General features: G+C 49.3%; 1 protein-coding gene across 5 annotated transcripts in view; it reads left to right on the forward strand.

Annotated features, from left to right (window-relative positions):
- Positions 1-7,853, forward strand: part of KDM3A (lysine demethylase 3A) — a 32,727-nt gene extending 24,874 nt beyond the window's left edge. For all 5 annotated transcript variants that reach the window (XM_073562080.1, XM_073562082.1, XM_073562081.1 and 2 more), the window contains 12 exons: positions 2,680-2,807; positions 2,890-3,049; positions 3,149-3,321; positions 4,063-4,299; positions 4,427-4,598; positions 4,714-4,804; positions 4,910-5,040; positions 5,222-5,341; positions 5,435-5,574; positions 6,287-6,463; positions 6,550-6,684; positions 7,217-7,853. In XM_073562080.1, the coding sequence (XP_073418181.1) occupies positions 2,680-2,807; positions 2,890-3,049; positions 3,149-3,321; positions 4,063-4,299; positions 4,427-4,598; positions 4,714-4,804; positions 4,910-5,040; positions 5,222-5,341; positions 5,435-5,574; positions 6,287-6,463; positions 6,550-6,684; positions 7,217-7,297 (1,745 nt within the window). In that variant the 3' untranslated portion in view covers positions 7,298-7,853. The remainder of the gene's footprint in view (positions 1-2,679; positions 2,808-2,889; positions 3,050-3,148; positions 3,322-4,062; positions 4,300-4,426; positions 4,599-4,713; positions 4,805-4,909; positions 5,041-5,221; positions 5,342-5,434; positions 5,575-6,286; positions 6,464-6,549; positions 6,685-7,216) is intronic.
- Positions 7,854-15,750: the final 7,897 nt, after the last annotated feature.

Here is a 15,750-nt window from a genome sequence, read left to right on the forward strand (position 1 = left end):
TGGTGCACCTACATCACAGGGCACAGGGCAAGTGGTCACCGAGGGAAGTGACATTGCCCATCAATGTTCTGGAAATCAGGGCCATTCTCTTGGCACTGAGAGCCTTTCATCACTTGCTTGCAGCCTCGCACATACGGATACAGTCGGACAATGCCACGGCTGTGGCATACGTGAACCACCAAGGCGGGACCCGCAGCGCCCAGGCGATGAGAGAAGTGGCTCATATCCTCCGCTGGGCGGAAGACACAAGGTCGGTACTTTCTGCGGTACACATTCCGGGTGTAGAAAACTGGGAAGCAGACTTCCTCAGCAGGCAAGGAATGGACTCGGGGGAGTGGTCTCTCCATCCCGAGATTTTTTACCAGATCTGTCAACGCTGGGGAACCCCGGATGTGGACCTAATGGCATCCCATCTCAATACCAAGGTTCCCAATTTCATGGCCAGGACACACGACCCGCGGTCGCTCGGAGCGGATGCCCTGGTCCAGGACTGGTCCCAGTTCCGACTCCTGTACATTTTTCCACCCCTCCCCCTAATCGCCAGGGTCGTGAGGAAGATCAAGCAAGAGGGAGTTCCGACCATCCTCATCGCGCCAGACTGGCCCAGACGTACTTGGTACGCCGACATCGTCCAACTTACGGCAGACACCCCCTGGCGTCTACCCGACCGTCACGACCTTCTGTCTCAAGGTCCGTTCTTCCACCAGAATTCAGGGGCTCTCAATTTGACGGCATGGCCCTTGAAACCTGGATTCTAACCCAGGCAGGTTTTTCACCGGCAGTCATTACAACTATGATCAGAGCAAGGAAGCCTGCCTCCGCCAAGCTCTATTATCGTACCTGGAGAGCTTTCTTTTCTTGGTGCGAATCTCATGGACAAGTCCCACTCCCTTATTCCCTCCCGAAGGTACTAGGTTTCCTTCAATCGGGCCTAGATGCCAAGCTATCCTTAAGTTCGCTTAAGAGTCAGGTGTCGGCGCTTTCAGTCCTTTTTCAAAAGCGCATTGCTATTAAACCGCAAGTAAGGACTTTCATCCAGGGAGTTTCCCGATTGGTTCCTCCCTACAAACGTCCGCTGGATACGTGGGACCTCAATCTGGTCCTGACAGCATTGCAAGCTCCACCCTTCGAACCTCTTAGAGGAGTTCCACTCTCCATTCTGTCTCAGAAAGTGGTTTTTCTAGTGGCGATCACCTCGTTACGCAGAGTGTCGGAATTGTCAGCACTTTCCTGCAGACGGCCTTTCCTAGCCTTTCACCAGGACAAGGTGGTTCTCCGCACGGTACCATCCTTCCTTCCGAAGGTTGTGTCCAACTTTCACCTTAATGAAGAGATTTCACTGCCTTCCCTTTGCCCGGTTCCGGTTCATAGAGTGGAGAAGGCTCTGCATACGCTTGACCTCGTCAGAGCATTGCGAATTTACGTGTCCAGGACTGCACCTTTCCGGAAATCTGATTCCCTCTTCATTCTTCCGGAAGGTAGTCGCAAGGGGTTGCCGGCTTCCAAGGCTACCCTTGCCAGGTGGATCAGGTCCACCATACATGAGGCCTACCGACTTAACAGTTCCCCTCTTCCGGCCGGTATCATGGCACACTCTACACGGGCAGTAGGGGCCTCCTGGGCCATTCGGCATCAGGCTTCGGCACAACAAGTGTGCAAGGCGGCCACTTGGACTAGCCTACACACGTTTACGAAACACTACAGTGTTCATACCCAGTCCTCAGCGGATGCGAGCCTGGGTAGACTGGTTCTGCAGGCGGCAGTACCCCAAGTCTAAGGGACTGTCAGCACAATATTCGTCCACTGCTTCCCACCCAGGGACTGCTTTGGGACGTCCCAAGGTTCTGTGTCCCCCAATTAGGCGACAGAGTAAAGGAGATTTTTGTGTACTCACCGTAAAATCTCTTTCTCTTAGCCTTTAATTGGGGGACACAGCTCCCACCCTGTTGCCCTTACGGGCCGTTGTTTCCTGTTGAGTTCTCATATTGTTCTTTGAGCTCGTACATAGTAGCCTTCTTACAGGCATGGTTATGTTATTTGGTTACGTTCCTCCTTATGCTTTGGCACAAAACTGGAGAAGGCTGACGCCGTCCAGGGGTGTATACTGCAGAGGAGGAGCCAAAGTTAATCTTTTTCAGATTATGCATAGTGTCGCCTCCTAGTGGACAGCAGCATAACACCCAAGGTTCTGTGTCCCCCAATTAAAGGCTAAGAGAAAGAGATTTTACGGTGAGTACACACAAATCTCCTTTTTTTGAATATTTTACAAATTTGATGATACTAATGTCATTTGTATGGAATTGTTCCACCAATGTAAGGGGTTTCATTTTCGTTTTGCAAAATTTGTAAAATAGTCATCACCCTAGTGTAGGTCACTATTCAGGAGAATAATGGAGGATGGGCACAATGTGTAGGTCTCTATTCAGGAGGAATAATGGAGGATGGGCACAATGTGTAGGTCTATATTCAGGGGGAATAATGGAGGATCGGCACAATGTGTAGGTCACTACTCGGGGAATAATGGAGGATGGGCACAATGTGTAGGTCTATATTCAGGGGGAATAATGGAGGATCGTCACAATGTGTAGGTCTCAGAGTAGATCCTCTAGCATTTTTATGGGGAATACAGGTAATTACGAGCAGGTCTTCGGTCTGTGACTAATCCTTCCTCTTTTCCAGCTCTGTACGATGTCGGAGATGTTGTCCACTCTGTAAGGGGCAAGTGGGGCATAAAGTCCAATTGTCCCTGCTCAAGCAAGCACCAGAAGCCTTTACCTAAACCGGTGGTGAAGGAAGAGCCGAAGCAGGTGTGTGCTTCTGACTGTAGGCTGCGTTGGGGGCTTTAGGAGAAAGGAGGTTGTGTTCATGACTGTACTATTCTCGTTACAGAGTTCTTGCTCTGAACTCACAAATGGATCCCCTCCCCCTAGCAAGAGTCCCGCACAGGATTTGTTATCGGCTAGTAGTAAAACGCCTTCATCTTCACTCTCTGGGCCTTTAAGTTGGCTGACAAATCTTCCAAACACAAACGTGAACAAGGAAAACAAAGGTGAGTGTGACGGCACAGGTTCTCCCCTGGAGTACCGCCGTACCTGCTCGGTTACACGCCTGATTGTCTTCACGTGTGTCTTCTATCATCTGCCTCCAGATAACCTCTTCACATCCACGTTGAAAACGGAAAATAAAGCACTACCCTCTTTCGCTAGTTTTGGAAAGCCGGCCTCCGCACTGCAGCCGTTCAGCAGCTCCATATTGTCCCCAATGAGCAGCAACAGTTCTGGATTCTTAAGGAACCTCCTCAATTCCTCCACCAGCGTAAAGGTGAGCCCCTGTGTGTGTCCAATCACTGACATTAGGAGTTAATTGGGGGCTCCCTAAAGATGAGGTGATTGGGCATGGAGTATTCCTCCATAGTCTGTCTCTTCAATTAGATTCGTGGCAAGGGCACATGACACCACTCCTGAAAATGATGCCCACTGAAGAGCAGTCCCATGCTGGGGTGCTGACTCAAAGATTCGGGGAAGTAAAAGGCATGGGGACAAAAAAGAAACATGGGTGTCCTAGTCAAGAAGGTACATTGAGGTTGAATGGGACTAAATTTCTTATTGGCCGGGGAAGAAAAAGATGAGGGAGACTTCCAGACAAGTAGAGGAGCTGTAGATGAAGAACCTTGCAGCTTGCAGAGCCTCCACGGACCTTGCTGCGCCTCCAAGGACCTTGCAGCGGAGGAGGGTGAAGGAGTGAGAGGTTTTAATGGCATCGTACTCCTAAACCCATTTACTCGCCTCCAGTTTTCTGTGTCCCTTCCAATGATACAAGCCAGAAAAAATGACACAAAGATACAACCCTTCCCCTCAGTATCATTACTCCACTTGTCCACAAGAGGTTTCTTGTATTACCGAGCAGCCATGTAAGAATATAATCTGACGTGGGTTTCTATAAGGAATCTTGGAACATAACTAGATGGTAGACAATTCTGGATCTCCTCCTTTTGCACAGCCTCAAGTCGCAAACACAGATTTGAATATTACTGTAAAAGCCATTTTTGTTTTTTGTCTGCAGCCTGAGGGCGGTGAGAAGAGCACGCCTAAATTGCTCGACGACATATTTGCGTCTTTGGTTCAAACCAAGCCCATGACTGATCCAGAAAGGAAGCCGCATGGTCTCGCCATTCAACCCAGTCTGATGGGATTCAACACGCCGCACTACTGGCTCTGCGACAACAGGCTGCTGTGTCTACAAGATCCCACTAACAAGAGCAACTGGAACGTCTTCCGCGAATGTTGGAAACAAGGGCAGGTGCGTTGTCCGGTCCATGGACTTTGTAGTCTATCATCTCACTCTGATCCTGACTGCACACTCGCCATCTTATGCAAGCAGCCATTGTGCGAGGCTTTACCTGTGCATTATCTCGTCTCTCTTCCAGCCGGTCATGGTGTCTGGAGTGCACACTAGATTGAATACCGATCTCTGGAGACCCCAATCCTTCAGGGATGAATTTGGGGAGCAGGAAGCGGACCTGGTGAACTGTAGGACCAACGACATCATCACGGGAGCAAGCGTCGGTGAATTCTGGGATGGCTTTGAAGACATATCCAGTACGTATGGTTTCTTATTTGACAAACCATAGTTTAGATAAATGAGAGTTGTGATGTGTGTTTTTACGGCTGGGGAATAGCTGACCGTAAAGAAAAATGAAACCTTGTGTTTCAGAACGCCTTAAAAATGATTCTGGAGACCCCATGGTTCTAAAACTGAAGGACTGGCCTCCGGGTGAAGACTTCAGAGACATGATGCTGTCACGGTATGCTTTCCACTTTATAAAGCTTGGGGAACGCTGGTGTAAGGTATAGGTGGACCCCAACATTAGATAAAGTGCGTGCAGTGACCTCATCATTCCCTATTACAGGTTTGATGATTTAATGAAGAATATTCCACTGCCCGAGTACACCAGGAGGGAAGGAAAGCTAAATCTGGCCGCCCGGCTACCTCCTTACTTCGTCCGCCCTGATTTGGGACCTAAAATGTACAACGCTTACGGTAAGTAATTCGGGTTTTAGTAGACGGCTTCTACTTTATTAGCGTTTGGATTTGACTTTTTTTTTTTTTTTCTTTATTTGGATGAATCGGGGATGTTAGACCAGAGATAAGAATGTTATAATGGATCGTCCATCTTGGTATTAACGATATGCCTTTATTTAAAAAAAAAAAAACAAAACAGGTTTAATTACACCAGAGGACCGGAAATATGGTACAACCAACCTCCACCTGGATGTATCCGATGCTGCCAACGTGATGGTCTATGTAGGAATCCCGCAGGATGAGGGCGATCAGGAGCAAGGTTAGAATTCCTGTTTAGTTTATGCAAAACATTATTTTTTTTGTATTTCGTCACATGAAATGTTAATCGTTCCTGCTGTTTTCTATTTAACAGAAGTGCTCCGAACGATACAAGATGGAGATGCGGATGAATTGACCGTGAAGCGATTTGTGGAGTTTCGGGAGAAGGCGGGTGCTCTGTGGCATATCTATGCAGCCAAGGACACGGAGAAAATCCGACAGTTCTTGAAAAAGGTGCGGAAAATTCTGCCTAAATTCCCGACTCCCTACACACCCAAATATACCAATCTTGCACTGACGGGCCTCATAGACCTCATTGCACGGACGGGCAATCAGAGAACGACCACTAGCTTCACTTTGGTCGGGAGAGCCACGGCCAGACCACACATTAAAGGCCAAGATCAGAGCAATATACATGGTTGTCTGAATGAGGCAGAACACATATGACCCCCTAATAGAGACCAACTATCCGCTGCTACCACCCGACGCTTGTTCTACTACACCTGCTTGGTGTAGTTCTGTACTGGAATGATCATCATCCATGTACGCAGGCTATTCTGCAGCATAGTGAGGGGGGTGCAATTAAAATAGTTTTTCTTCACTGTTATAACAATATCATATTCATTCCCATAATTCTGAAGATAAAAGGGAGACTGAAAAGTGAGGAGTTTTATTTTATAGAGTACTATTAATTCCACAGCGTTTACAGACATTATTATCCCTGTCCCCATTGGGGCTCACAATCTACAGTCCCTATCCTGTCTTTGGAGCGTGGGAGGAAACCCACACAAACACGGGGAGAACACACAAACTCCTTGCAGATGTTGTCCTTGGTGGGGTTTGATCCAGGACCCCAGCGCTGCAAAGCAATAGTGCTAACCACTGATCCACCGTGCTCTGCACAGTGCTAACTGCTGAGCCAACTGTGTGTTGCCGTCCTCTTTAGGTGTCAGAAGAACAAGGCCAGGAGAACCCAGCAGATCACGATCCCATCCACGATCAGAGTTGGTATCTGGACAGTATATTGAGGAAGAGGCTGCTCCAGGAACATGGGGTTCAGGGGTGGGCCATTGTACAGTTTTTGGGAGATGCCGTCTTCATTCCAGCGGGAGCCCCCCATCAGGTACAAGTATGGTACAGGCTTATGTCACACGCCGCTCTGTCATCACGCTCCCTGACAATCGTGCGCTCATCCCAATCTCTTCTCAGGTTCACAACTTGTACAGCTGCATAAAGGTGGCCGAGGATTTTGTATCTCCGGAGCACGTGAAGCATTGTTTTTGGCTGACTCAGGAATTCCGCTATCTCTCCCATACACACACAAACCACGAGGACAAGCTTCAGGTAACCAGCCTCCATGCGGGGTCTTCATCATTGCAAATCCTGCTCTATCAGTTGTGCCAGTTTTTGTTATTTATTTTTATTCCCCCATCACTATTTTTGCCTAAAATTCAATGTAAAAATGAGATTGTGTATCCTGGGTGGTTGGCCAGATGTCTATTCTTTGCCACTTACAGACCGAAGGTAACAGTAATGTAGGTTTCAGTTAAAGGGGGTTGTCCATGCTCCACTGCTAGCATAAAATAAAGGCAGTGCATGCTTATTTCCTGGATCAGAGATGTTTGCCAATCGCCTTCCTGTGTCTTCTAGCAGCAACGTGACCACGTCTAACGAAGGCTGCAGGCCCATCACCGCTGTTGGGCACAGCAGTTCAATCGGAGGTTCAGTGCCAGCCCAGGATTTCATTGATTTTATGATTGGCAGTGAAATAAGTGTATTCCCTTTAAGTGCTACGAGCGAGCGTTCGGCACTACCTTGTGTGTATTGCTGGTCTTGGCGTACTTCTTGTATAATCGTGTCTGCTTTCTCCCTGCAGGTGAAGAACGTGATCTATCATGCAGTAAAGGATGCGGTCGCAGTACTAAAGGCAAATGAAGCCAGCCTGGGGAAGGTGTAATGCTGATCCTGGATTCACCGGACAAACGTCCACTGGCAGCTCTGATTTCCCTCCTCCCATCATTAGCTCTATGAACTTTACCTCGTACCCAACATGAACTTTATAGGAGATGTTTACAATCCCTGCGATCGACCGACGATCACCACAAGTTTGCTTCTGCATTGCCCGAGCGACGACCAACTCCTCTCTTCAGAGGTGCCATACTGTATATCATTTGATGGGGGGGGGGGGGGGGAAAGAAAACCAAAACTTTTTCTAGACTGTACAATATATACCTCTTGTTTTTGGAGACTTTCTGAAAACATTGTGTAAACCTGTTAAAATATGCTTTTTTTTTTTTCAGTTTTTTTGGGGGCGGGGGGGTGCTCGTAGGACGGTAACATAAAAAAAGGATTTTTTTTTTTTAATACACTGCAAGCTGTTGTAGCCATGAAGCGTAACTAGAATGCGCGTTCTAAGTAAAATGTAAATAAGCAGGCTCTTATAATTTTACATTGATCTAGCACTAAGCACTGATGTGCCTGGAATTGTGTAATTAAATACTTTCTGATTTAGATTTTGTTGGCTCGTTTGACTTTTAATTTAATTAACGTTACTTCTGGGTTATTAGACTCGTTTTTTTTTTATATATATATATATATATATATATATATATATATATATATATATATATATATATATATATATATATATATATAAACCCTTTATCAGAGAAAGTGTGTGTGCTGGTGGGAGGGATGAAGATGGCGGCCGGATAAGGCTGGGTCTTCAGAAACCTTTTTTTTTTTTTTTTTTTTTTTTTTTTTTTTTTTTTTTATTCCATACTTGAGAAGAAACTAATAAACAGTAATTTGTTTGTATTTGTGGTGTTTTTGCTTTGAATATTATATATATTTAGGTCGTTATCCCACTGTCTTAGCTCTTCCGACCTGGTACAATGAAACCTCTCGAAAAGACTACTCGAATGATGGGCTATTGCTAGAATGCACCATGACTTTAACACTGGGAGTGGTCTGACATCTGGGGACCCTCACTGTGAGGATCAGTGAAGTAATGGCCGCAGGGTCACCCAACTACGGCAGCCTGTTAGGCCCTGCCATAAGCATGGTCTAACATGCTTCCGTTAGTATGACAGGTCTAATATTTTGCAGTGCATGTGTCCCATACTAAGATGACACAGAACGATGCAATTAAACTTGTAAAAAATATTTATAAAAAAAAGTATAGAAAAAATGTTTTGCAACCAAAAACATTGTTGATTTATAAAGGTAAAGTTAATTGGTATGTGAACGACTCAATCCATTGAAACTCCCCCTGCTTCACCCTTACAACAAACATTGTAAAAAAAAAACAAAAAAAAAACCTTGACACAATTTTTTTTCCCCTTCGCTCGGATCGGACTGAGAAAAGATGGATTTTTGGTTCTTACCGTAAAATCTCTTTCTTGGAGCCTTCATTGGGGGACACAGAATACCATGGGTGTATGCTGCTGCTGCTAGGAGGCTGACACTATGCAAAAACAATAAAATTAGCTCCTCCCCGGCAGTATACACCCACCGACAGGCACCAAGCACCTCAGTTGGTGAAAAAGCAGTAGGAGAAGCAACGAGAAAAAACTCGAACCATATGTACCAACCCAATAGGGGACTCTAAGACCCAACACGGTACAACTGAAACAGGGAGGGTGCTGTGTCCCCCAATGAAGGCTCCAAGAAAGAGATTTTACGGTAAGAACCAAAAATCCATCTTTCTTTATCGCCTTATTGGGGGACACAGAATACCATGGGACGTCCCAAAGCAGTCCCAAGGGTGGGAACAGCAAAAAGGAACGAAAGTAACCGAAAGGCTCAGGTCGGCCGGTGAGCCACCGCCGCCTGCAGAACCTTCCTACCAACCACAGCATCAGAGGAGGCCTGGGTATGAACCCTGTAGAACCTCGTGAAGGTGTGCAAAGATGACCAGGTTGCAGCCTTGCAAATTTGCATGGCCGAGGCCTGGTGACGAGCAGCCCACGAAGTCGCCACAGCCCGGGTGGAATGAGCTCTTACTCCCGGAGGGGGCCGCTTTTCCTGAAGACGATACGCTTCCAGAATGGTAGAACGAATCCAGCGAGCGATCGTGGATTTGGAAGCCGGAAGGCCCTTCTGGCGACCTTCAGAGATGATTAGCAAGGAATCGGACAGACGGAAGGAGGAGGTCCTGGCAAGATAGACACGCAGGGCTCTAACTACGTCCAGTTTGTGGAGAGACTTCTCAAGAGGATGAGATGGAGCCGGACAAAAAGAAGGAAGGACGATATCCTCATTGATATGGAAAGCGGAAACCACCTTTGGAAGAAAAGAAGGAACGGGCCTGAGGACGGCTTTGTCCTGATGGAGAATGAGGTAAGGGGAACGACATGACAAGGCCGCCAATTCAGAAACTCTTCTGATGGAGGAAATGGCGATCAAAAAGGTGACCTTCCAAGAGAGAAGGGACAAAGGAATGTCCTGGAGAGGCTCGAACGGCGCCTTCTGGAGCGCGCTAAGAACGAGGTTGAGATCCCACGGGTCTATTGGCGAATGATGAGGGGGAGCCACGTGGGAAACCCCTTGTAGAAAGGTCTTGACCTGTGGTAGAGAAGCTAGCTCTCTTTGGAAGAGGATAGAGAGAGCGGAAACCTGGCCCTTGAGCGTACTGAGGGACAGACCCGCGTCTAACCCAGCTTGAAGAAAACCTAGGATAGACGGGATAGAAAACGACATTGGGAAGACTCTTCTATCATCGCACCAACGGAAAAAAGCCTTCCAGTACCTATAGTAAATGCGGGAAGAGGCTGGTTTCCTGGCTCTGATCATAGTTTGAATAACCTGACTGGACAGACCTGATTCCTTTAGAATTGCGGTCTCAATGGCCATGCCGTCAAACTCAGAGACTGAGAATTCTCGTGGTAAAGGGGGCCTTGCGAGAGAAGGTCTGGACGGTCCGGAAGCCTCCAGGGAACGTCCGCGAGCATGTTGACCAGTTCCGCGTACCAAGGCCGTCTTGGCCAATCTGGAGCAACTAGAATCACTGGTACGCCTTCCGATTTTATCTTTTTGACCACCCGAGGGATCAATGCCAGAGGCGGGAACAGATACGGAAGTTGAAACTGGGACCACGGAGTCACCAGTGCGTCGCATGCGACGGCTAGAGGGTCCCTGGACCTGGCTACGAACTGCGGCACCTTGTGGTTCATCCGAGATGCCATGAGATCGATATCCGGGGTGCCCCAACGGTCGCATATCTGAGAGAAAACCGCGGGGTGCAGGGACCATTCGCCGGACGCTAGGCCCTGGCGACTCAGAAAGTCGGCTGCCCAATTTTCCACCCCTGGAATATGGACGGCGGAGATTGTCGGAACGTAACGTTCTGCCCAGCGGAATATCTTGGCCACTTCTGACATTACCTGTTTGCTGCGCGTACCCCCCTGATGGTTTATGTACGCCACGGCCGTGGCGTTGTCCGACTGAATGCGGACCGGCTTGCCGGAAAGGAGGGGCTGCCAGTGAAGAAGGGCCAGGAAAATCGCCCTGATCTCCAAAAGATTGATTGGAAGGAGAGACTCCTGTGGCTTCCAGCGTCCTTGGGCCGCTTTCCGATGGAACACGGCTCCCCATCCTAGAAGGCTCGCATCGGTGGTGATGATTTGCCACTGAGGCGGAAGGAAGGACCTCCCTTGGAGAACTGACGCTGGCCGTAGCCACCAAGTGAGAGACTGCCTCACTCTGAGAGGAAGCCGAATAGGACGGTCCAAGGACATCGTGGTCTTGTCCCAGGCTGAAAGCAGAGACAGCTGGAGAGGGCGAAGGTGATACTGCGCAAAGGGCACTGCCTCCATGGAGGCCACCATCTTCCCCAGGACCTTCATGCCGAACCGAATGGGAATGGGAGCAGGCCTCTTGAGAGTTTTGATGCACTTGGACAGAGTTGTAAATTTTTCCTTTGGAAGAAAAACACGGGCTAGCTCCATTCCAGAAAGGTCAGACGCTGGGAGGGGACCAGAATGGACTTCTCCTTGTTGACTAGCCAACCTAGGCAGCTGAGAGTGTCCAGGGTTATCTGAAGGCTCCGGAGACAGTCCTGGCGAGACGAACCCTTGATCAAAAGATCGTCCAGATAAGGGATGATGAGGATCCCTCTGGAGCGAAGGATGGCCATCACAGTCGCCATCACCTTCGTGAAAACCCGGGGCGCTGAAGCCAGGCCGAAAGGAAGAGCTGTGAACTGAAAGTGGTCTCCCTGAAACGCAAATCGAAGATACTTCTGATGTTGCACACATATTGGAATGTGGAGATAGGCATCCCGAATGTCCACCGAGCAGAGAAATTCCCCGGGCTCCATGGAAGCAATCACCGACCGAAGAGACTCCATCCTGAAATGAAGAATCTTCACGTGGCGATTGAGCAATTTGAGGTCCAGAATAGGACGAAGAGAGCCGTCTTTCTTCGGGACTACAAAGAGATTGGAGTAGAACCCGGAAAACCGTTCGTCTGAGGGAACGGGAACAATGACTCCGGCGGAAAGAAGGGAGGAAATGGCCTGCAGAAAACCCGGAAACTGGGCCCGCTGTCGCGGAGGCCGAGACCGGAAAAAACGTCTGTTCGGGAGTGAAGCAAGTTCGATTTTGTAACCGGATGCGACGAGTTCTCTGACCCAAGCGTCGTCTACAACGGACAGCCAAGCATCCGCGAAAAAGGAAAGTCTGCCGCCCACCCTGGAAGAAATTCCAGGTGGGGGTGACCCGTCACTTAGACGAAAATCTGCCGGAATTGGCTCCTGCAGATCTGGAATATTGTCCTCTAGATCTCCAGCGAGGAGCGGGTTTGTAGGAAGGTTTCCTCTGATCCCGCTCCCTGGTGGCAGGCGGCCGATCCTGTTGAGTGGCTCTCTCCGTGGCAGAGAAGGGACGAAAAGGCCTGAATGGTCGAAACCCCCTTCTGTTGAAGGGACGTTTTGGTCGAGACTGGGGAAGCGAAGAACTTTTGCCTCCAGTGGCATCGGAAATTATCTGATCCAGCTTTGCTCCAAAGAGCCTAGAGCCATGGAATGGCAGATTGGTAAGCGACTTTTTCGAAGTAGTGTCCGCATTCCATGACTTTAGCCAAAGGACTCGGCGTACAGCTACTATGTTGCTGTTAGCCCTTGCTACGCAGCCGGCCGCGTCCAAGGAGGCGGCCAAAAGGTATTTTCCCGCCTGGTTAATCTGATCTGCAAGATCTGCCAATTCGTCTTGAGGAGCTGACGCTAAGATGCCTCTGCGAAGGATTTTTGCCCAAGCGGAAATGACCTTCGCCACCCAGGCGGATGCGAAAATAGGGCAGAAAGAGGCGCCAGATGCCTCAAAGATAGACTTAGCCAGAGATTCAATCTGCCTGTCAGTAGAATCTTTGAGCGACGCCCCGTCTGGCAGAGAGCGCACCGTTTTAGAGGCTATCCGGGATACTGGAGGATCTACCTCTGGAGCCTTGGACCACTTTGAGAGCAGTTCTGCGTCAAAGGGGTACAGAACGTCCAAATACTTGCGGCCTGAGAAACGTTGTTCAGGGCGCTCCCAGTGTTTGGCTAAGGTAGTATTGAAATCGTTGTGATTGGGAAAGGTTCGGGACGGAGGTCTGGCTCGTCTAAGGACAACCGAGCTTTCCTGAGCTGGAGCCTCATCCTCTTTAAGTTTTAGTGTTTGGAAGATAGCTGCAAGAAGACTATCGACCATGTCCCGCGTTTTAGAAACGCTGTTCCCCTCAGAGCTAGCTTCCGAATGAGAATCATCGCCTGACTGAAGGCTGTCATCTGAGGAAGGAGAAGGAGGCCTGGGAGCGGAAGGGCCCTGCGAGCTCGAGGACGAAGTGGACAGAGCCCGCTTCCTAGAAGACCTTCCCCGTCTGTCTCTCTGAAGGTCGCGGTCAGGTGCGGACGACTCACCCCGAGAGGTGGTCGGGGCAGAGGTGGCTGAGGATAGCTGAGGTAATCGTTCTAAAACCTGGACCAGCGACTGTGATACTTTTGTCAAGTCAGAAACAGACTGTGACATTGTAACGGCCCACTCCGGGGGGAGAGAGGAGGGAAGAGCGCCCTCCGCCCGGGACTCTGTGCGCTCCTGAGATGCTGACATATTGGAAGGACTGCAGGGGGGGCAGAATGGAGACGACTGACCCGATGCCCACTTCTTTTTACAGCGCGCACAGGCGTAATAGATAGCGGTGGGCCTGAAGCAGAGATCCCCTGAAGGGTTGGGCATAAGTAAACTGCACTGAATGGCCGCAGGATTTAAGGAATAACTGCCGAGGAGAGCTAATCTTTGCCTCAGAGCAGAGCCTACCGAGATTCTGTGAGCAGCAGAAAACGCTGAAGTGTCCCCCAAACAGCGCAGGAAGGAGTGAAACAACCAGGAAATCCTTGTGCTGGAGGCTGGGGGCGGAGCTTAGCGGCCGCTCCATGACTGGTTAACAGCGAAGGAGAGGGCATGGCCGAAGGAGGAGGCTGGCATATGAAACGAAAAGGAGCCCTGTGATGGGCTAGTAAAGGCGCGCTGAAAAGAGCGCGCTCAGGAAGGGAGGAGGGAGCACAGCGATGAGGAGACTGTGAGGGAAAGTGAAAGTGAAGACGGCGCAGCCCCATGCCAGCGCCGACAAAACGGAGCTGATCTGACAGTGGCCCTGGGAAGTCTGCCTCCCCTGCTTGTGACGCTGTGTGGTGAGTGGAGGAATCCCCAGGGTCTCCCTGGGAGTGAGAAACAAGCGGCGTGAGCGCGCGGCAGGCAGAGAGGGCGGGAAATTCAAAAATTGTGGACCTGAAATCACAAAGGTACAACTTCTGCCATTCACTGAGGTTATGCGGGGCCGGAGGGAACGTACAGGCACTTACCTGACGTCCCTGAAGAGGATGACCACAGGGGCCCACGGGGAAACGGCAGGCCGCTGGGGGGAAGGGAGTCCTCTGTACCCGCATCCTGCAGAAGACGGCTTGAAACACCTGCGATCGCCGTCTTCCTCTCAGCCCTGTCCCGAGAGAGGGGTGAGGAGGGGGATTCGGCAAGGACTAGCCACCTGTCCACAACCCTTATCACCGGAAGGCGAAAGGGAAAAGTCCTGCCTGCGGTACTGAGAGTTGCGATGTGGATGACACCACACTGCTCGCTCAGCCGCATGATATGGGAAATCAGGGTGACAACTACACTCTGTTTCCCGATGGAAAATAACCTAAAAGACAAAAGAGGGAAAAATTAAAAAGTTCAGACTAAACCTGAAAAGAAAAATGCGGATCTGGGGAGATCCCGGTCCGCCTCCTACAGACACTAAGCACAAACTGAGGTGCTTGGTGCCTGTCGGTGGGTGTATACTGCCGGGGAGGAGCTAATTTTATTGTTTTTGCATAGTGTCAGCCTCCTAGCAGCAGCAGCATACACCCATGGTATTCTGTGTCCCCCAATAAGGCGATAAAGAAAAAAAAATCACAGCATGCTGCGAGTGGTCGCGTGTATCAAGTAGTGATGAGCGAGTATACTCGTTACTTGAGATTTCCTGAGGATGCTTGGGTGATCTCCGAGTATGTGGATGTGTTCGAAGATTTAGTTTCTGTCACCGTAGCGGCATGATTTGTGCCTGCTAGACAGCCTGAATACATGTGGGTGTTTCCTAACAAACAGGCAATGCCTACATGTATTCAGGCTGGCTAGCAGCCGCAAATCATGCAGCTACGGCGACCGAAACTAAATCTCCGAGCACACCAAAATACTCGGAGATCACCCGAGCGTGCTCGGGAAATCTCGAGTAACGAGTATACTCGCGCACATCATTAGTTTCAAGTCAATGGGTGTGATAAAAAAAAAAAAATCACACCACACACGGACCATGCGTGTGTTGTCAGATTTTTCTTTTTTACATACCCATTTCAAGGTAAACCTGAAATCTCATCAGCCAAGTACACTAAATTCACAGCCCCAACCGTCAGCATAGAATAGATATATAGTGATATATATAATTACTAGCACAGTTGCTTGTAGTTTTACTGTACATGTATTTAGCGGGAAAATGGTGTGTGTGTGTGTGTGTGTGTGGGGGGGGGTCCCCCTTATTTGTAATAACCAGCTGAGAGAAAGCAGACAGCTGTGAGAAGATAGTCTGGGAAGGGGCCTATATGCATGGAGATTCTCAGCCTATTGATATCAGCTCACAGCTGTCTGCTTAGCCTTTACTGTTTATTAAAAAGGGGGGATAGCACAAAGAAATGACATGGGAGCCCCCCCCTATTTTATATATGCAGACAGCTGCAGGCTGGTAGGGGGCCATTGATATTGGCCCCTTCCCAGACTAATAACACCAGCCCACAGCTGCCTCAGAAACGGTGCATCCATTAGATGTGCCAATTCTGGTGCTTAGCCTCGGCTCTTCCTGAATGCCCTGTTGCTGTGGCAAACCGGGGTAATGGTTTAGGGG

This window comes from Dendrobates tinctorius, unplaced genomic scaffold (genome assembly GCF_039654945.1).
Source record: "Dendrobates tinctorius isolate UK_male_01 unplaced genomic scaffold, ASM3965494v1 ptg000334l, whole genome shotgun sequence".
Lineage (NCBI taxonomy): Eukaryota > Metazoa > Chordata > Amphibia > Anura > Dendrobatidae > Dendrobates > Dendrobates tinctorius.